At 38.6% G+C, this 23,331-nt stretch overlaps 1 protein-coding gene across 1 annotated transcript; it reads left to right on the forward strand.

The window, feature by feature from the left end:
- Positions 1–1,259: 1,259 nt before the first annotated feature.
- npr3 (natriuretic peptide receptor 3) lies at positions 1,260–21,568 on the forward strand. Its single transcript, XM_010745746.3, has 8 exons — positions 1,260–2,332; positions 12,101–12,223; positions 12,821–12,996; positions 16,060–16,195; positions 18,969–19,063; positions 19,166–19,283; positions 19,383–19,467; positions 19,876–21,568. The coding sequence occupies exons 1-8, from the start codon at positions 1,669–1,671 to the stop codon at positions 19,985–19,987; spliced, it is 1,509 nt and encodes a 502-aa protein (XP_010744048.1). The 5' UTR covers positions 1,260–1,668; the 3' UTR covers positions 19,988–21,568.
- The last annotated feature ends 1,763 nt before the right edge of the window (positions 21,569–23,331 follow it).

Here is a 23,331-nt window from a genome sequence, read left to right on the forward strand (position 1 = left end):
ACTAGCTACTGTGAAATTCAGATTTAACTCACAAAACCACCTTTAAAAGTCAAATATTCACTCTCTGATTTGGTTGCCACCAAATCCTGAAAAAAAAATCTGTCATTTTAGTTTATAGCTACTGCTCATTAACTGTTCTGTTCATCTAATCTTTTCCTCTACTAAAACAACTTCCTGTTGCTGGATGGATGAGGATGAGGGGACGAGTGAGAAGACAATAAGTTATAGAGAAGAGCTGCAGGGCTGAAAAGAAGTTAAGTTAAGATGTATATTTTCATTGTTGTGTTGCTACTTTTAGAAGCAAGTGAAGAATTTGAATGAGACGATAAGTAATGTTTGATTTTTAATTTGGATCATTTTATTTAATGAGCCAGATTTGCTTTGTTGGAGAGGTTAAACAGTCCTGTGGCCACTGAGGACACTAAGCATCAGTTTTACCGCTGAATAAAAAGTGAAGCTGCTGCGAGATGGAATGATTTCATTTGTGGTCACAAGCTGTAGAAATCACCTCAACTCCAGTGTGAACTGCTGAGATTCAAAACATCAAAGCGTGAGATGCAAAGACAACTTTAGTGTCACATCCTGAGTGTTTCTCCCTCACTCCATCAGCCTGAAGCAATCGTCTTTTGAGGAATCAGACCAGAGTTAATTATTTAGACCAGTGTGCATGTGTGGACTGAGAACTTTGTTAAAACTATTGTAGTATCTACACCATCACTGCTGAAGTCTTATAGAGAAACAATTGATTCATCACATGTGGATCATTTCTTTTGGTCACTGTACAAAGCAAAAACCTAAAACAGGACTTACATGCTGTCCAAAATGTACTGTGTGTGTGTGTGTGTGTGTGTGTGTGTGTGTGTGTGTGTGTGTGTGTGTGTGTGTGCACTGTCCATGCTCAGGTGTTCACATGGCTACAAATAATGTAATAACAACCTCAGCTCAACCTTTGATCTGACCTGTACCATCTCTTTACAGTCCATGAATGAAATAAAGAAATAAAAGCATAACGAGAGGGGATTTTTTGATACTATAATGCATTAGTCATTAAGTGTGTATTCCAAAGCAGTTTTCATAGAGTCCCATACCCGGACTGTGGTCCTGGTAGATGGGCATTATGAATAAATGCATTTTTGAAAACTACACAGGGAGGTTCTGTATTTTTTGGTACTTGTTTCAGAACTCGCAGAACCATAATTCCCAGTAACTCTATTAACGCATGCTGCTGTGTTGAAGTGGCTCATTGTGAGATGGGCTGCAGTGTCGCTTTAAGAAGGAGGTGGGCAGCGCTGCGATGACGCAGGAATCATCGTGAAAAGATGCTTCAAAACTCCAGGCCGGAGCCAGCGTGTGCGTGTGCTGGTGACTGCTGCTGGCTGAGCTGGAAGAATCGCAGAGCTCGGCTGGATCAACTGTCTGAGAGAGTATTTTGAGCAGGTTCAGGAGCCTTCGAAGGAACTCTCAATGCAGAATAAAACACACACATTTGGGCAGATTCGCATCTTTAAAAGACAAATACAATTATTTACCATTAAGCCATTTACTCAGAGCGGAGGGCTTTCTGTTTGCAGCTATATGTGCACTACCAAGTGGAGCCAACTTGGGGAAAGAAACATTTGAAGAACATCTCTTTCACTGATCTGAAGTGTGGCTTTGGAAAGTCGCATCATGTCTACATATCTCAGCACACTGTGGTTGTACTTTTTGATGCTCCTGAGTCCAGTTATGACAAACACCATCACCGAGGACATAGATGTTTTGGCATTTTTGCCACAAAATAACTCCTACCTTTTTTCACGTGCGCGAGTCGAACCGGCAATCCTTTACGCACAGCAGAGGCTGGAGACAGGCGGAGGACAGTACTCCGGGTTCCGCTTCAACATCAAGTTTGAGAACTCCGACTGTGTCAACGACGCTATGTTTAAGTTACTGGACAGGTCGTGTGGGCATAAGCCTGATCTGATCCTGGGTCCAGCGTGCGAGTACGAAGCGGCGGCGGTGGTGAGGCTGGCATCCCACTGGAACATCCCGGTGATCTCAGCAGGTGCCCTGGCCGCCGGCTTCAGCAATAAGAACACCGAATACTCCCACCTGACTCGCATCGCTCCGTCCTACGTGAAAATGGCAGAGACCTTCACCGCGATGTTCGAGCACTTCACCTGGAGGAGCGCGCTGCTGGTCTACGAAGACGACAAGGAGGAGCGCAGCTGTTACTTTACTCTGGAGGGAATCTATCATCTGATGGCTGACTTTAACATCAAAACACATGCTCATTCCCAAGGGGAGCGCCTGGACACTGACGACATCCTCCAAAACATCTATGACACTGAAGGTAACTCCGTTTTAAGCCTCTCAATATATATGAGATGGTTTATAATGCACTCACATAAGTCATTCAACAAACACTTTGTTAAACAATGCAACAATGCTGCAGATCACACAATGAATAATGATGCATGGCTCGTGGAATTTAATGCATTAACTAATACAGGATATGCAAATCATGGAGTGTTTATGAATTCATACATTAATTCATATGCGTTGAAATTGGCTGGATTCCAGTTACATAAAAGTTCATTTCATTATCTGCTCAGCATGTCCAGCAGATCAGCTGTTCTCTTGGAAATAAGAATCACACTCCGATGCAAACATTAAGTTAGTGGTTCGACAGTATATGTATGTAAGTAAATGACTTGTCTGTCTGAGTCTCTTTCACATTAAGTTTTTACAGGTATTCTCATAACAGCATGCCAGTTTGACCTGTTCACTAACTAAGAAAGAGTGGCAGATTAATTCACAGTAAAACTGTAATCACACATTTTATCATCAGGTTTTGTGTCCAGGACACCAAGGTGTTCTTGCTTTTACAGATCAAGCCTTTAAACATTGAATTTGGCTGCAGCTGAGGATTGACCAGACAAATATTATCTCAGTGTTTGGTCCAGCCCACAAAATGTCAGCAAACATAAATCACAATGGCTGTCACAAGTTTCCAAGACAAGATGAGGACTTCAGAATGTCCAAACCCAGTGCGTTCAAATAAGTCTTAACAGTAATACTCATGTACAATTAAAACAGTTATTCATCATGGTAGTTTTTGTTTCAATGTTTAGCCTCAGCTGTTCTGTGTTTTTAGTTTTGAATGCACATTTTGTTGAACTGTCCCTCCGCTGCAGCTTATCACACAACACTTTGAACTCAGCAAACAGGGCTGAAACAAGTTTTTTTAATGAGAACACATATCCCACAAGGCCAAAAGAGTGGAGCTGAAGCCAAAATTTCAAATAAAAAGTTCAGATGAAATGACTTTTTACTGGACAGTGGGGTAAAATCCATCATACAACAGCAACAGATCTGTGTGTGTCATGATTCAGGATACATTTGCTCCTGCAGAACAGAACGAGATGTATTCAGACCCAGTGTGGACAGGAATGACTGTACAGGTTCACAGATATGTGAATCTATCCTTTAACCTGGAACTGGGAAATATTTGGCATGCTTGCTTTAAAAAATCATAAATGATGAATTATTGGCTGTCAGAATAGTTGCTGATTAATTCTCTATTTCTTCAGTTTTATTGCTCAGGTCAAATGAGCAATGTGAAGATCTCACTTTGGAGAGTGCTAACAATCTGACATCTATCATTTAGACTTTAGCCTTTGCACTTAATTAAACATTCTTTGATCAATCGTTAGCCGCAGATATTACATAGAGTAGCAGAAGCTGACACTGAGGAGAGAACTGATGATGGGCATCTGTGCTTTTATTTGTCTTCACTCCACCCACATACTGAGACAGAGACTTACATAACATCCTGCGTGCTGAGCCGTGCAGGTCAGTTGCTTGAAATGATTATTTGAGGGACTTTGGATTTGGCAGACAAAGAGCAAGTGAGCAAAATGGGATGCATTCTCTGTGTTGCTGTGAGTAGACACAGCTGTAAGCGATTCAAGCTCCTGCAGTCATGTAATCCTTAAACACTGTCATCGTCTTATTGTGCCTCATGTTCAGGACACATGCCAGTCTCTCACATGGACATCATGTATAACTACATTTGATAAATTCAAATAAATTGTCCTTAGGTAGTTTAAAATGTCCCATGAACTTTCTCATGACATATAAAAACTATGATGGAGGTTAACAGATACTTTTGCCTATTTAGAAAATGTAACTCTTTACAATCATGCAACATTAATTTATCTCTTTCTGCAATCATTTCTGCATGCACTATAAAAATCAAGCCACAAGACCAATGTGAATGTGCACATGCACTAGCTAAATGAAACCTGCACTCGTCCTGTCCAGGCTCTCTCTACGATGATTCCTCAGTGCTGATAAGCAGCTCGTTGGCTACAGTCCTCTGGTCATAAGCAGTTTCAGATTACATCACCTCATATCACAGCAGTGGCTGTTGTATAAATTAGCATATATTATACATGCTAAATGCTGCAGAGCCACAAAGTGCACCTGATGGCGAGAAATTAGTATTCTCGGCATGTCAGGTGCTTAACTGAGAGGTTTGAAGGGTTTCAGCAAAGGTTGTGCAGCTTTTCAGCCAAACCTGAGCGGCGTTAACGAAGAGAGAGACAGACCATCGTCAGCTTAGTTCAACACATGCTGGCCCTGTGTATACATGCTTACTGTCTGTTTCAGGAGGGCTCACAACACTAAGCTTGTTCTCTTTCTATATTTTTCATATGTTTTTTTTTTTAAATATGAAATTATGAAACACTGTTTGTGTTGTTTTGTGTCTGTCATTGGAAAATTGTAAACATGTCCTTGGCCTTCCAGTCACAGCATTCTTCAACTGTACAGTTTTTTATTCTGCTTAGCAACAATATCATAATAATAATCATCATAATACAATAACTGATAGTTTTTTTAAAATGTATTCTCTGTACTGTCCGAGTGTCCCAAGCTTTTCAGGTACAGTTTGGGTCGTGGGTCTTGAATACTAAGATGTCAGATCATATCCATCCATAAGTCGGTGATTGTCAAGTGGCACTGAGATTGATGGTGTCGGGTGGGTGCTGCTTTGGTAAACAGGACCATGTGTACCATGTGTACATACACTGTCAGCTGGATGGAAATGAACTGTGTTGCAGTTGTTAATGAATTCAATGTAGACGGACACTATCAATCAGGCAAACCACGCTAATGCTGGTTTGCTAACAAACTGACCACGAGCAATGTCTGTTCACTGGTGATGAAATGAAACTGACATGTGAGTAAAGTTAGCCCGCCATGGCTGGTGAACAAAGAGGATTATCCACACCGATATGAAGAAAAGTCAGTGAACAGGGACACAGTGTCATTAAGCTCTGTGGTAAGTCTATCTGAAATTTGATCACGTTGTGAAACTGGTGGTAAAGTCTATTAACTTAATTTGCTTCAAAGCCACCGCCAGTTTCTTTTGGCAGTTCCTTTTCAACATTGAGCCAGAATATGGACGTGATGTCTCCCACAACAATAATGGCTCAGCTAGGGGTCAGGGCTGCAGAGCTTTTTCTCTCTTATAACATAACAAAGCATTGGAATGCACTGAACATCAGCCTTCAAGGTGCAGGTTCAAGATGCTACATGCAGACATCAAGGCCTTTGGAACCACAGACGGAGCCTAGCACCTAACATTTCCCTGTGTTGTGTGAGGTCATGGACAGTTAGTGCGCAAACAAGGAGCTATGCAGCGGCTGGTGCATCAAAAATGACATGTTGCTTTTCTCCTCTGATTACTTTATCAATCCTGATGATACCCCACATCAGCTAGATGTGGAGTCTTTTGAATGCAGTACTATGGTCAGTTTTGTAATCCCTGTGCCCTCTGTGAAGAAAAAACAAACAAACAAAAAAAAAACATTTGGACACTCCTAGAGGAGAGTAGACTGTTTGACCACAAAAGAGAGACATGATGACATCTGGACTTATAGTTTGTTCAGGAAACCTATAGCAGATAAAACAAATAACAATCTGTATCTTTTAGTGCATCTGAAGGACATTGAGGTTCCAGAACAATATTCTGTGCATTTTAGGCTTCGAGGTGAAGCTGTTTTTCAGAATTTTCTGAGTGCTATGTTTTTCACCAGTTTTGTAAAAAAGGCCTTTTGAAAATCAAATGTAATTATGAGAAAAGTTTGTGTAAACATGTTTTACAAATATCATGCACAGTTTTGTAGTTTTACTTTTGTAAATATTTTTTTTCTTTCACCTCATTAGGAGGGGGACCAGGCTCCTCTTGAAGGGTTTACATCCGACTTGTCAGACAAGTAGGTTTCAGACAAGACAGTTTCTCAGCTGCCATTGATTACTAGGTCTTCTAAACTGGTGTGCCACAGGGTTCAATCCTTGGCCCCCTTTGTTTTTCACTGCGCTTGCTTTGACATGCGACTTTATCGCAAAAAAAAAAAAAAAAACTATCTAATTACTAACACTAACTAATTGTCTTAATAAGTCTTTTTCATTATGGGCTTTATAAATGAATCATTGATCATCCTTCTGACCTTTAATAACAATGACTGAGAAATTGCATGATACCTCAGTGATACATGTAATGAACTGGTGGTATGGATGCTAAAAATAGCCACAGCCATGCGTTTCTATATCCATTTATAGATAATGGTGGAGATGAAGCCACTGCACTGCACACAATGACTGAGATTTCTAAAACCAAGTCAGCCTTTATGAAGCTGAAATTTTTTTGTGTGCACACTGTTTTAGCCGTGCATCGACCCTGCAGCCTGCATTTCTTTTCTTGTTTTCAGGAACATAGGATGTTATATGAGATGGATAATTGTGTCGTGTTAGCTAATTGAATTATGTGGTTGACATCTGACACCAGCTCTGTTTTGGGAGTACACCAAATAGCATAAAAAAGTCATAAACTTGTATGCACACATGCTGTAAAGCATGCATGGAGGTCCAATTATTCTCATAACCGCTTGTCATTACCATGCCGCTGTCAGCTAGGCCATGGTCTGTTCTCCCTGCTTCCCTTCAACCACATCTCTAACCCTGTCTACTCTCATCACTCTGGGTGTGTGTAGGACATGTCTGATAATGCACACATATCTTCTTCTATTAAGAGTCTGGCTTCAAAGGCATTCTTCGGTTCCAGACTGCTGCTGTAAAAACAAAGTAACTCCAAGAGACTCAGATCTACATAAACTCTGCCTTAAGACAGAAAAACAATTTCTGATATAAATTTATTTTATGCAGTTTGTTATGTATGTTTATTTAACATATAATTCTTAAATAATAATAATAACAATACTACTACTACTACTACTACTACTACAACTACTACTACTGCTACTACAACTACTACTACTACTACTACTACTACTATTACTACTACTACTACTACTACTACTACTACTACTACTAATAATAATAATAATAATAATAATAATAATAATAATAATAATAACTATATAATAATTTTGGAGTTCATTAAAGTAAACAAAGTTTATAACTTTAATGATAAATTTACTTTTTAACATATCATCACAGCTCTAATTGACAGGTTCCCCAAGTTTTGGGTCTACCAAACTGCAGGTCATAGACTGACATCGTCGACAGTTTACTACAGTTAAAAGCAGCTGAGCCTGTAATATTTTGCCACACTCTCTCCTACAGTATAAAATCATAGACATACAGCGTTGACATAGTTCAAGTTGACATCTTATAGACTCTTCTGTGCCACCAGGATGTACTTTGTTTCCGTTTTTGAACCTGTCAAACACATCTCACAGTCATCATCATCATCACGTGACATGAATCTGGAACTCGTGTTGATGTGCGATAATATAAAGAGGGCTATTGCAGCACCTGTTTCTGTTAAAAGATGCTCTCTGGTGTCCTGATGTGACAGGCCTCCAGGTTTTTCTCCAGCTGTCCTATGACCTTTTACACCTGTCAGTGGTTTGGCCCTGCTGTTAACAGACTACAGTTGTCTATTTGCATTGTTCATTCAGTCTCCGGCTCACAGATGTAGAGCACTCACATTCATAAGCTACTATGCTTTTCCTCTCAGGGGGTTAGCGAGATGAAGCTAGTGTTTCTTGAGTGATTTCTCAGATGTAAATTCAATTTGTATTTTTGAAATGTGTGCTGAGAGAGCCTTAGGGTTATTTATTTCAGTAATGTTTACATCATTACAATATGCTCTTCATATAGCTACATCAGGGATGACAATGTTATTATTAGCCTCAGTCAGTGCAGTCCTTATCTCAATAACAGTACTCAAGCAGTTCATTTCAATGCAACTGTCATCATTATTATTAGGATTATTTAGAGTGGAGATGCAGAGTACAGTTCTTTGCATTGTTGCCTGGAGATGAGTGTGTGAGTGTGAAAAACACAGAGGCGACTGTTTCGTGCATCATCAGCCTCTGTCTAACAGGTCTGGTAAGGTTAGTGCCCAAGGCTGTGCATTTATAATCGCATTACAGGTAGACCTGTGGCCAAGATGAGCAACATGATGTAACAGAGCAGAATCAGTCCCAGTTCAACTGGCCACTGGTGGGACAGGAAACAATTCTTTGTTATTGAAAAATGTTGTTTTTCTGGACACTCACTCATATGTAAACGGTGACATTTTGCCTGTGAAGAGAGCGATGGCTGAGACTGTGACATCACCAGAAACTAAATTAAGGCCACCTTAACTAGATCGCATACTGTAAGTCAAGCTGTGCATCATTTTACCTTAAGTATTAAGTATTAAGTATTTGGTATGTTAAGAATTTGGCAGACCTTGGCAGCCTTCTTCATGTCAGGCCTGCAATATTCATTTTACTACAGCTGGCAGTGTGTCAGTAAGTGCAGTGCTTACTCAGAGGATCAAATGTGATTTTTAAATTTTTTATACAAGCACCAATACACAAAGTGTACTATACTAAAATAGCAGGTGAGAAGAAGGTGAAGAAAACATGTCATCCATAAAATTCATTTTTTTCACGAGTGAGAGTTCAGCTTGATTGATTGCATCACTTTAATATTCAGTTTATTATTTCTCTGCTTCTGAACACCACCCTGAATAGGCAGGCGCTGTTATTATATTATTGTAAGATGTATTGAGGCATAGTTTTTATTTTTTGAAATGATTATTGTATTGTATTGTGATAATATGAAAACCCTCACCTTCCATCATTAGCGATGCCTTTGTAGAATCATTTGTTGGCTGAGATGAACTGTAAGAAGACACTGCACATGATTCTCAATGGTAAACACTGTCTTTTTACTGACACCTCATGCTTTGCTTATAAAAAAAAAAAGCTCTCATCAATTTGCTGCAGATTTTTACACCATTAACTTACACAATATTACAACATGTAACAACTACTTAGGAGGAAAATATAAAGCACCTCTCCTGTGATTGGTCCATTTCTGATGCTAATCCTCCTGAGACATGCACTCCCATCCTGAGTCTGTATGAAGTCTTTGTGTTTGGAGAGAACTCCCCTTGGACTTCTGCATAGTTGTAAGGCAATGACTCGCTTTTACTGTACGACCACAAATGTCTTAAGGGTCTAGACAGCAATATGTAAGCAAAGACAATTCTGTTCATTAATATGGATATCATCAATCACCCTATACACCAGTCGACTTGGTAATCGGCAGTTTTGATGTACAGTATGTCAGTCCAACTGATTCATTTTAAAAGGACCTTGCTCCACCTTACTTCTTTCTCTTAATCCTGTTCACCTCTCTGACAGACAGATCCAACAATATAAATCCTTGTTTTTGGAGTAATGGCATTACAAATTTGCACAACAGTCCAATATTTGCATATGCTCTAACTTTTACAGGTTTACGGCCAACACAGGACACTTGAAATACACTGTGGGCACTCAGTAAGTGCACCATGTGCTGCCCCATTCCTGAGTTAATTTGTAACTAGCATCAGCCCGGGCAAAAAGGAAAATCCAGAAGTTTTGAAATATTGCTGGCTGCAAGCGCTGCCCCATGGAATGGCTTGCAGAGCATACACAGGGCCAGTAGTGTGTGTAGAGCCCAGTGTAATTAAAGGGTGCTATAGTGCTGGCAGGACTGAGGTGAAGTTTGTCCCACTGACTCAAGGGATATTTCAGGAGGTGTGTTTAAGTGACAGAGTTGTGAGGAATGTTCCAGCAAGCCTCTGAATCTTCCTTATTAACAGGGACGCTTGGGTTACTGTGTTTTCAATTGCGACCCTTGTTTGTGTGGCAACTTGTTTGTTGGTTTAATTATTTTTAATCACTGGAACACGAAAGGAAAAGTTTATATCAACCCAAGTGAAAGAAATGTTTACATTTGATATTTCTTTGGCAAATACTTACTCAATGCTCACTAGATTAATTTCAATGATTAAATGTTTGGTTTAAAACAAATAGAGCTCCGAATGAGAATAGCTGTGCTGCTGGAGTTCCCTCACAGTGTTGGCAGTGTGTATCACTACACTCCTCGCTGTGCCTGAGAGCTGAAGCACGTGGCTAGATAAAGGGAGAATTCTAACTATGCCGTTACTCCTTTTTCCCCTCACTGTCACTGACTTGCCTCAGTGTTCTTATACACACACACACACACACACACTGACTGTCTGCATGGTCCAGTTTTCAACAAACACAATGGATAGTGGCCAGTTTTTATAATTCTTTCATGGATCACACATGCCACACATTTTTCAATAACATTTTTGTCCCTCTCTCTAAAATCACACAACCCTTATTCATTTTTGGCTCAACGGTTCCTCTTCTATTCTACATGTGATCTCAGAAACTATACAGTTTTTATCTGATGATGACATTAATATAGATATATGTGTATTGCTGTTATTCACAGAACAGTACGCCTTCAACTGATTAACTTTTCCTACAGCCATGTGAATACAGCAGGTGTCTTCTTTATCTGCAGGCTCTAATTGACGTGACATGCACCACAAAGCCAGAATTACACACTGCAGAGCCGCTCGTTAAATTTTGTGCACCAGACTGTTGTAAATTAACCACATAAACCTCCGTGTTTATGTGCACGTGGTTGATTGGTTATGATTAATAATGATTAACAGGCATGCTGGAGACAGTGCCATGAAAGATCATAGGACAATTAAAAAGTGTATTCCACCTCTAACAACTCCAGCAGGAGTCCAGTTCTCTGCAGTAAAATGATGAGTCTGGCCCAAGTGTTGCCTGGAGTGCTGAATTTATATTTCTAATACAATCGGACATGTAGGTAATGACAAAAAATGTGGTGCAGAGTTTAGAGCAAGGTGACAGCTGAGGGGAAGAAGCTGTTCCTGAGCAGAGAATACACTAGCTTCTGGGGTGCTTCTGCATTGTGCTGCAGCGCTTCTGGTGATATGTAGAGCAGCCTCGATTAGCTCCAGCGGCTGAGGTGCATCCAGAACACGTCGCAGCCGTGCCTGGTGGGATTCAGGGGCTAGAAATCTTGTGCACAGTGAAACCCTTTCAGATGATGTCACCCGCTGCCTCGTCGAGCTCCACTGGCTACCTATAGCCATTAAAGTCAAATCAGAAATGTTTGCTTACAAAGTAGTCTTCGGTTCTGCACCATCTACTTGAATGCCCTTCCAGGCATATATTACTTCCGCCAACGAACGACACCTGGCACTGCCAGTCGTACACACAGGGCAATCCCACCTTTTTTTCGTCTGTTTTTCCCGGTTCATGGAACGTCCTACAGTACCAGTTCCCACCAGATCAGGGCTTCCCTCTCTACCTTTAAAAACCTCCTGAAGACTTCCAGCTCTTCAGAGAGGACCTCCTCTCCAACAATACCAACAACTGGATGTGATAAATCCATTCCCCACTAGAGCTATCACTTGATTCTATGTGAGTAGCACTTATTGCTGCATTAACGTCTTTGTCTCACCGTACATTGATTTCCCTTTTTGTAAGCTGCTTTGGGTAAAAGCGTCAGCTGAATGATTAAATGTAAATGCAATGCACACGGTTTCTGCACAATTTATTATTATGACAGTAATGAACTAATGAAAATTATGAAACCTTTCCCTCCATTATCTAATGAATGTTACCAAGCTTGTGTTTTATGGTATTCATGCATTCATGACCGTAGCTGCATCTGTCTCTTTGTCATTTTCCCGCAGTGGTGATCATGTGCATGGAGGCAGACAAAATACGAGAGATCATGCTGGCTGCGCACAGGCGACGGTTGACCAACGGCAATTACATGTTCTTCAATGTTGAACTCTTCAATGCCACCTCGTATGGTAAAGTTCACGTTAATCCATCTGAATTAGTATTTTCTATTTATCTACAGTGTCGTCCTTACATATTTAAACAGTCTTACATTGTCTGTTGTTTTGGCTCTGCATTTTTAAAAATGACAAATGACAACCTGTGACCACGACATCTGGGACATTAGATTTGAAATGAAATAATGTTTATGAGTGTGTGTGAATAAATGTGAAATGATCACAAGTTTCAAGATTCACTATACTGCCCCAGATTGTAGGAAATCTGGATTGGGCTTGTCCATGCTGCATTCATAAACACATTCCACAAACAAGACAAGGAAAAGATAGAAGAGAACAAGAAACATATCTAAGAACACAAAGAACATGCAGTACAAAAAAGCCTCTGATGGCAACAACTAGTACTTCATGTGGAACATGGAATGGGTTTGCTATTTTGGCTTGTCTCACAACTGCATAGACAGATAGTGTTTTACTCTGATTTTCTTTCTTGAAATCTATGAGTTGTACTACTTGGACTACTTAAAGTGCACATTATTTCATAGATTTAACATAGACAAATATCAAATAATAAAATCTACCTTGTTCTGTCCCTCTAAAATAAAATTCTAGGCAACGGCTCATGGAAGAGAGGCGATAAATATGACAACGATGCGAGGCAAGCTTACGCTTCTCTGAACACAGTGACACTGCTCAGGACAGTCAAGCCCGAGTTTGAAAACTTCTCCATGGAAATGAAAGAGTCTGTGAAAAGAGCCGGGTTCCATGACTGCAAAGACTGCGGAAGTGTACGTATGTCAGTCACACTGTGATTTTCTCATCTTCTGGAATTTAATTTTAATTTTGTTCATTTGTAGCTAGTAGAGCTGCTGAAACAGTGAACTTTCCACACGAGTGCCCAAAATTAAGTGTTTATTGTATTTTTTATTTTATTTTTAGAAATTCATTCACTTCATGCTACTTTAGCCAGTGTCCCTTTTTTATCTAAAAAGGTCTGGGGTATTTCATTTTTCTATATGATCACACTGTTGTTAATATAAGCGGTGGACTTTAGTACAGAGTGGTAACCGCTGCATGTGAATGTATGAATGGGCCAGATCTGTCCGGAGAGGAGCCTTCATTGGGCTTCGTAATATCGCCCACCACTGGATTTGTAATGAACCGCAATATACTTCAGTTTCTCTGCATCTGCTTTGATTAGCTGCTGTGAAACTTAAAAGGCATAATGTTTAGTACTAAGACAAAACTAGTAATGCATTACTCCATACAGGCAGTACTGTGAAGTAACTCATTACTTTCAAATGAAAGTAATTAGTATATGTAATACATTACATTTTGAAATTCCCAACTCTGAGAATTTGCAGACACTGATGACTCAGCTTAGCTAGTATTTGTGTATGTTTATAATTGGGCTGCAAAATGTGGGACCACTAAAAATTACAATTTCAGAATGTGAGGGATGAATGGAAATCTAAATGAATAGCCACTGAAACAGAGCAACCTTTTACAGTGTTGGAATCAGTGTTTATTCATCCTCAAGAACAACATTTTATTTAATCTGCTCATCAAATCTACTACCTTCTAAATGTATTTGTAAAACTCAGGGATGAGCGATCATCTTTCAGTTCAGTCACCCTGCGAATGAACAGTCATGCTGATTGCATCTGATACATAAGAAATAAATAACAGTTGTAGTGTACAGATCTTTTTTTCCAACAGTAACTTGATTCAGATGTTGGGAAAAAGAACGTTAAACCTGGCTCGATCACCATGGTAACTTATGCCGCTCAGCCTGTTTCATAGAGGCTCTATTATTATTACAATGTTCTCTGAGTGATATATTCTCAGCTAAGAGAATATGTGCAGACTCTTTGAGTGGTATGTTAGAAAAGTCCATGAACAAAGACGTGACTTTAATCCCAGAGGATTCCTCTGGGACTAAAGTCTGTTCACAGTTCATAAGCACCCTTGGAGCTCACCGCCTTGCAAGGATGCAGTGTGCTCACTTTTTGCCTCACTCTCTCAGTTGTGACTGTGATGTTTGAGGGATTAGGGCCATGGAAATTGAGTACTACTGGGGGAGAGACATCTATGGGAAATTGTAAAAGAGGAACCAATTAGCTGATCTAACTTCTATCAGGAGGCATGTTAAAGGAAATCTACACAAGCCTAAAAGAAACAATCCTGCATCTCTGAACAAGCTTTGTGCATGTTTGTTTCCGTACGCTGACAGACATGTGCTTCCGTTGTAGCCTCAGAACAATGACTTTACCACTTCTTTGGTTTGGGGGGCCTCAGCATTCTCTGTATTTACAAGGAGGGCTGCTGCTCGGGGCTCTATGTATGTTCCATTGCGGCACGTGACTCTAGAACAGATCCTTTGAGTCTTTGTGTTACCTCTGACTTTGTGATCGCTCATTTTTAATGTCAGCATTGTGTATCTAAATAACCTAATGCATTGTACTACTTTTTGCGTTACTTTCACCAAAAGAACTGCATGTATGTAAATTCTGCAAGTATGAGTATGCATTAGTTTCATAGCAGTTATCAAAGCACTAAAGCTTTATTGTGGTCCATTACAAATCCAGGTTTGCTTGAATATTGCCATTATATATAACATTTTTTAATATTTAAAAGCACACGGTGTGGCTGAATTCAAAACTTTAAAACTGTGAATGAAAAAAACATATATAACTTGGTTAATACAATCACCAACTCTGGTTTGGTCAGAATACATTCTTAATTCACTCAACTCTGAATGAAATCCTGTAGGATGTTATATTACCTTGTTACTGCTAAAATGAATATATGACTGTAATGCAACTATGAACACTCATTTTGTTTATCTGTCAATGTCATGAAGTATATTTTTTGGCCTTTTATGCCTTTAATGGATAGGACAGCTGAAGAGAGACAGGAAGCAGGGGGCAGAGAGGGGGGAATGACACGCAGTAAAGGGCCGTCCGATGCGGGATTCGAACCGGGACCGACTGCAGCAAGGACTGTAGCCTCTACACATGGGGCGCCTGCACAACCCACTATGCTACCGACCACCCCGTTGTCATGATTATTAAAAAATTGATTTTATCTGCAGCTCAGCAACACAGTGCCATCATCTGATAACAAACAAATATGTTAATGAGAACAAATATATTGTGCATGGGCTGCCTTAAAACAAAGCAGAGATGCCTGCAGGGAGCAGGAGGGGATGTAACATGTTGAACAAAGTGTCTCCCCTCCTCCGTCATGCTTTTCCTTCTCTCTTCCTCTCTCTAACTACAAACAGGAAAAACTAGTTTTGCTGTATGTCCCTGGAGACAAAGTTGAAAACAAGTGAAAATTCATCTTTAAAAATCAATTTTAGGCCAATTGCCTAAAATATTTCCACACTTAAGACACACAAGCTGCTCTGATTAAAAATAGTGAGGATAGTTGACGTGGGGAAAGAGCTCCCTGTGAGACGCTTTGGAAACTTAAACAGTAAATACATGAGTGCTAGAATGGCAGCAGATTTTCTCTGGCAGCTAGGACAGAGCCAGAACTCAATGCAAACATTTACTTTGTTTTTTCTTTTTTTTGGGGGGCGGGGGGGGGTTAATGGTGAAACACTTTCCGAAGCTGAGCTGAGCCAGCAGAGGATGAACTGCATTACCAGCTTCAGTTCCTAAAATAAAAATGATTATATACAGTACACAGCCATTGCTAGTTTCTTCTGAGGGGCCCAACTAATTGAGTCATTGTCTTTATATATGTAGTTATATTTTGTAGTTTTTTTGCTGAACATTGTGAGTGTGCATTGTGCAGCAACAGTACAATCACTTCCTCTTTGTGAACCACATAACCCATTTCAGGTCAACATGTTTGTCGAGGGATTCCATGATGCCATGCTGCTGTATGCAATCGCCTTGCATGAAGCCATTAAAAACGGATACACTAAGAAGAATGGAACGCAGATCACCTCGCGCATGTGGAACAGAACCTTTGAAGGTGAAACACACAGCACACACACTGAATCAGTCATGACTGCTGCAACATCAACGTTCCCACACACACAATATAAAGTTAGTTCAAACACTCTGAAAATAATACACAGCATTGCATAAGCTTGTAAGAATAGAGTTACTCAGAACAGACAATGGCATGTTTGCAGTTTCAAACTTTCGTACAGCCACTGCTCTCCATGTTTGATGCCAAAAAAGTGTCACATAATTCAAATAGCCTAAACTATGTCATCACACTGTGACATAAGAAAACATATGATATGAATAATAAATAATAATAATAATAATAAATGTCTGAAATCTCAATGTACTGCTCATGATAAAGTAAACATCTGTTTAGTGTAAAAGTGGATAAGGACATGGTTTTGGACACAGCCGGTAGACTTTAATTGGGGGCAGAATAAATTTCCACTGATCCCTGCACAATAATGATTTCTCTCAGTGTGTAGGCTTTAGTGGCATCTGGCGGTGTAGTTATAGATTGCAACACCCTGTTATCACACTCTCCTTCCTCACATGAAGGAGATAGTACAGGTGACTGTGAAATATGTAAGGCCCCATCCAGAGTTATTGTTTAGTTTGTCTGTTCAGGGCTACTGTAGAAGATGGTTCAACATGGTGGAGCTGCAGTGTCTGTACAAGGCTCATTATAATAAAATGTTTAACAAAAACATAACAATCCTTATTTTCAGGTGATTATACAACAATGAAAACATATTTCTGCATATTATATTTAATTTTTGCCATCTTCTGTAAATAACAATTCTGACACACTGGACCTTTAGTCCCAGCTATCTCTGATGTCATGTAAAGGTAATGATAACCTCACAAGATCAAGTCAGCTTGGGATGCCAGGGATTTTGGGCCAAATGAAATGATATCACAATGTGCCTCACCACCACACTTCAACCCTGCACAATTACTGTAACCGCACCTTCAGAACCCAACAGACCCCTTCAAAACCTTAAATAACTACAAACTTACAACTCTCTGGTAGCCCAAAAGGTACTGGATGATATTTACTGACAGCGAGCTGTGACATTATAACATTGTGCACACATGCAACATTCTGCTTACAGTGGAATTCACGATTTGATGCAAGACTGAAATGTGCTAAAGGCCATCTCTTACAGTCTCAATGTTATTTTAATGCTAGAAGTCTTGAATGGAAAATGCAGTTAATATTAATGAATAACTTAAAATAAATATAAGTTGACACTGATCTCATTATCATCTATTTTAATACAAATTCAAGTTTAACTGTCACTGTTTCAAAGATTATAGGCCATTTTTGTTTCATATAATAATCATGAGTGTGTGAATTATCATTGAAAAGGTTGTCATCTTTTTCTTTTTGTCATAATAATAATAAAAAAAAGAAATTGTGCACCGACCCCCTGCATCTATGCCAACTGGCAGGTCACTCAACATAATGCTGCTCACCTTCTCCTTCAGTTGGCAGTACGGGTGGTTGACTGGTAGGGGGATGGGGATGGGGATGGGGATGGGGATGGATAGACTGGGCTGCTGAGCCTGAAGCTGCATCCATTGGCCTGGCATCAGTCAGAGGCAGGAACAATTGATTTAATATAGATTGCTTGATAAAGGCACTGATTAAATATCAGCTAAAAGAGGAGCCAAATGTAAAGACTCAGAACTTTGTGCGAAGAGATGTACATAAGTAAATAAGGAGAGGAGGAAAAGCAGGACTTGCCTGTTACACTCAGCACTAAGGTAACAGGCTCGTTTCCACCACTCACAGACTGAACCCACATTTCTTCATGAAAAGTTGGGTGACATTCTGGCGCTCTTTTGGTTCTCTCTTCTGTTTTCCTTTTCTTTCTGTTCATCTTTGAAAGACAGCTTTTTCTTTAGCAAACTGAGACATGATGCTGGCACGAAGCAAATATTGTTACGCTTGATTTGGGGGCAGGGCTGAACCATTTTTTCTGTGTTCTTGCCAAATAGAAAAAAAAGTGTAACTCTTCTGAACACTTTAGTAATATTCCTACTTTTACTATTAATAAATGAATACTTTGTATTTTATTTTGCTCAATCCTTTATTTCTGTTTCTAGAGTAATCCTAAAAGCTAATTTTCCTAAAAAGGTACCCTCTCTGCTCGCACATCCTTAACCTTTTTCACCACTAACTAGTAGCATGTGTCAATAACAAAAACTGTAAGAGGTACACATCTAATGATTGGGGGGTGTTTAATTAAAATAATCTGCTTACATTTTAAGCTGCACATTTCCTTAATATTAATACAAAAAAATGTTATATTTATTTTGCTCTTGATAAGATAAAGTGGCAGCAGTGTGTTTCTGAGATATGTATTCTCAGCAATATACCAAGAACTGGATTTTGTGCTGCTTCATTTGAATGAACCTCCACTACCTATTGGCACCTCTTTGCCAAAATACCACACAGACAGGAGGCAAACTTCAAGGTCAGGAAAATGCAAAACTGTCAAAGGAACAAAGGAATGTTTCAGACACAGCGCTGAATGTTGCACTGCCTCAAAAATGGAGCCAAGTTCATTCTAATCTCCTTCAAGCTCTCTAAAAATGATAGGAACGAGAGAATGGGTGGAAACACACTTCCTACACTTGAATGTGTGTAATGAGTTCCAAGGTGTTATTGCTGTACATTTCTGTGTCTTTTAATTTTTCAAATAAACATGGTAAAAAGCATGGTATACTAACTGATAGGGTTAGGGTTGACTCCTAAATGATGCTCTCATTGTTTTCCCAATGCACAGGAATTGCTGGTCAGGTATCTATGGATGTCAATGGTGACAGAAACGGAGATTTCTCTTTGATGGCCATGACTGATGTTGAAACAGGAACATATGAGGTAAGAAGAAGTCATCAGCTGTCTTAAAGATGCCAACATCTTCCTTAACAGGTAGAAAATGATAAATGAAATATGATGATAACATGGTTTACTGACTTGCAGGTGGTGGCCAACTACTTTGGTGCAAATGGAACTTTTCAGCTGCTGCCTGCCTTCAGTGCCGACCATTTCACTTTGAAAGGAAGATATAAAGTCCATGCTGAGAAACCAGACAAATCATGTAAATGAACGCTACTTTTTACTGAAACCTGTGAAATATGAATGTTGATGTTATCTACAGTATAAATGATCAAATATATGTTTTAACTAATAACTGCAGGTGGACTAGGAGTATCAGCTTTGACTGGAGTCATAGTGGGATCTGTTCTGGGAGCTGCAATGCTTATAGCATTCTACTTTTTCAGGTAACTATAGATGATATTTATGTTTTAACACATCTGTTAAACCTGTCCAACTGCCTCCCACTTAAGGGCCTAGGCACTCATTTGTTCCTTTAGATAATAAAATAATTGCTAGTTTTAATTTGAAAGTTATTTTTTAACGCAAAAATATGCCTTGAATAATATGATTTTATAATTTAAGTCTTCTTATCACATTCCATCTTTTTTTAGAAGTTAGTATTAGTCATATGTTAAACATCCATTTTATAGTGTACAAACGGGGATGTAGAGACACTGCAATCCAGGATTGCAAGCAACACAAAGAGGCTGAAAAATATGTCGATCTCTTATGCATCACTCATTTGATATCAAGAGCAAAAGTATGTTGAATATAATTATGCGTTGAAAAAAATTGTGCATATTCCTCTGCAGAAAAAACTACAGGATTACCATTGAACGTCGCACACATAGTGAAGAGTGTGACACTGGGAAGCACCGTCAGTTACGAGAGGACTCCATCAGATCAAACCTCTCAGCGGCATAATGTGCGGCAGTGGCGGCAGCAGTCCCTTCATAGAGAAATCTGAATGTGACCAAAGACTTTACGATGGCTGTCAGTGAAGCCATGCTGTTAAAAAAACGAGACATGTTGTGTTTGTATCCTTTTAATGTTTTGACTTTATTGTAACTCAGGACAGTTGTAACAGTCACAAAGCACCACTTACTTGGATTTTCCTCCATACAAAGGTATATGATTGTACTGGTGTATAGAATGCTTTGGCCAGAATATTCTTTAAACATTTTTTAAAGAATTTGTTTCATTTTTTTGGAATATTCAGATGGTGGTTACCATGACTGTGAATGATTCAGAGCGGACAGTGTATCTAACACTACATGGCATGCACTAGTGGGTGGGTGAGATCTATTTTTGCATTTCTGGTTGACAGGACAAATAGAGGCCTCACGTTTAATGGTGGTAAACAATAAAGCCAGAGGAAATGATCTAGAGTTAACCGACTAAAAGAGGATATAGGCTAGATCTATATCTATAGGCTATAAGCTACTGATGTTAAGCTACTGATAATGTGAGGTTTTCATCTGACTGGAACCTCGCTAAGATCCAGCAGCCTCCATACAAATCTAATTTCTAATTCCTAACTGAGCATATGCTCCTAAAACAAGAAACACTGGGTCACACATCATCTTGAAAGTACATCTCTTCAATGCCTCTTGATTGCCTCATTTACAGTGTTTTTTTTTTTTTTTTTTTTAAGTCTATTTAATGATTCAGTTGCTACCTGCATATGAAATTGTGGTACTACTTTCTGATAAGGCATATTTTATTATTTTACAAAGTATGTTTGATTGTTACTTCATAAATGCATTAATAATCCTTTATAGATCAGTAATACGCCAATAATAACAATTTAAGTTAGGTTGTGGTCCTTTTGGCTCAACAGCTAAGTTTCCTCTACTATGATTTATCACAACTTTGGTTTCATTTCATAGCACTGGGCTTCAGTCAGTCATGATTGTGTTGCCCTCTAACTGTTCTGGGATCTTATCAGATGCTTTTGCTGACTACAATAAATTGAACTGATAATCAGAGACACAAACAAGAACAAATAATGATTATTTTTTCTTGTGTTCCTTTTTTATTAATGGCTTATTACTGATGCTTCCATTACCAAAGACATGCATTCCAAATTAAAACCTCCACATAAAGTATTCCTTATCAGAAAGTGGAACTGAAATCCTAAATAATTGTGATATTCATGATAGATCATTATATTTCTGTGTTATAAAGGCAGTGTGAGATGCTTTCTATAAACAGTAGTGACTGCATGAAAAAAATAAGTATTTCACTTTGCATTAGTGACCTTTAGTTTTTTTTTTTTTTTAGCTAGTTCTTTGTCATTTGGGTTGCATTATTCATGCAGTATTTAAAGACAAGGTTTTTATAGAAATAAAATAAAGACAGTGAACTTGGTAAAGAACCTTCCTGCAGTTTGTGTTTTGGGGAAATTTTCTTATTCAAAGCACCACATTCACTTGCTTTATTAAGATAATTTTGGTATGGAGTATGGTGACTTAATGGTAATCTTATTGTATTTGAATTATTTTATTTTATTTATAACATCGATATTTTTCTCTCAATATTCAATTTAGAGTGATTTTTATTAAACTTAAACATATTTGGTTTCTTCATATCATCATTTCCTGCATTTTATTCTCCTGTGTGTGTATGTGTGTGTGTGCGTGTGTGTGTGTGTGTGTGTGTGTGTATAGAACCATTCAATAGTTTGGAAACACCTTCTCATTCAATAGTTTTTCTTTATATTTGTTTAGTTTTCTACATTGTAGATTAACACTAAAGACATAAGGACTATTAATTAGCACATATAAATAACACATCAAAGTAGCCACCTTTTTCTTTTCAATCCAAATTAAGATCCTGTAATTCCCAGACCAGCATAATCAGAGGTTTGTGACGTTATGTCTGATTAATGTTTTATAAGGATCAGTCCTTCAGTAGTGTAACCAGGGGGTGTGAAGTTGGAAAGGAATCCCAAAGCACTTAACATGTTCTCTAAGTTTTGAATATAAAAACCACAAAGATCCCAGAATAGAAGCAGGTTCCTTTGCATCTTGAAAAGAGAAAAGACCTTCAATGTTTAAAAATATCTTATAAATATAAATCTCATGCCAAACCAGCAAAGAGTTTTGGCCCTTTCAGACACAATACAGTGACAACAGCAGCACTAAACTCTGAAAACCATGTCAGTGTCATTTTATGTTTGACACCTCAAAAATAAATCATTAGTAGGAATGGTAAGTTACTTTTTTGACATGCGTGCACATGTGCTATGTGCACATCACATGCACATGTGTTGTGGATGTGTGCATAAGTCAGATGGACAGGTTTTTATTTTGGCTGCGTAAATAATAATACATTTTATTTCAAGCGCTAAGGTCACTTCACAAATTAAACAGATAAGATAAGAAAAGTATTAAAATAATAGCAGTCACATATCTAAATAATAAAAAAAAATAATAGAATAAAAAAAAATTATTGAAAAAGAAAAGAAAATGCGTGAATTTGCACTGATTATTTTTTTTTTATGTTGGAATTTCAATTTGCAATTTTAAATCTCACGGCCATCACAGCTGCATATTCTATTTTATCAGGCTTTCAATCTACAGCCCTGACTTTAAAACACTGGTTTTTACTATTTTCCACCAGATTGAGACATTTTCTCTTGTTTATCCTACTTAGGGAATAACACCATAACAGAAGTTATCTCATGACACTTTCCATACAGAGCAGGTCTAGACTTTTCACTAGAGGCATTCCTGCTTCGTTATGGTACACCTCGGGCCAATTTAACAAATGTATGCAACCAAGATCATGTATGCATGTTGATTTAGAGAGTGATGTGTACGGAGAATATGTATGTGTGTAGCGAGAGAGATAGAAATGATATGATACTGCAGGTTACAGGTTACTGCCACGAGCACAATCCTTCAAACCAACAGACTGCACTATGTTTTCCGTATAGTGCAAGTACATGCTATTTTCCTGGTGTCCACTTGGGGCATTCCTGCTTTATTATGCAGCAGTACAAACAAGCCAATCTAACTAACACTGCATTACATTACTGAAAGTGGCAAATAATTCTATTCAGTTACATTTTTTCATATTTTTTATTCTGTAAATGCAGCCACTATTTACAGAATATGAAAAAAACATAATATACACTGTAATAAAATAATAGTTTTTGTTTGCAAATAACCACCTGAAAATAAGCATCATTATGTTTTTGTGATCTTAGAATAAGCCTATATATCCACAGATGCTGCAAAAAAGATGGCACCCACTTGTCATGT

This window comes from Larimichthys crocea, chromosome III (genome assembly GCF_000972845.2).
Source record: "Larimichthys crocea isolate SSNF chromosome III, L_crocea_2.0, whole genome shotgun sequence".
Classification (NCBI taxonomy): Eukaryota; Metazoa; Chordata; class Actinopteri; family Sciaenidae; genus Larimichthys; species Larimichthys crocea.

What these genes read in the sequence shown, in the direction of transcription:
- npr3 (XM_010745746.3), top strand. Translation starts at nt 1,669, where the DNA reads ATGTCTACATATCTCAGCACACTGTGGTTGTACTTTTTGATGCTCCTG. An exon ending in ACTGCAAAGACTGCGGAAGT is followed by an intron (nt 12,997 to 16,059) that starts GTACGTATGTCA and finishes AACCCATTTCAG; the next exon opens with GTCAACATGTTTGTCGAGGG. An exon ending in TTGAAACAGGAACATATGAG is followed by an intron (nt 19,064 to 19,165) that starts GTAAGAAGAAGT and finishes ACTGACTTGCAG; the next exon opens with GTGGTGGCCAACTACTTTGG.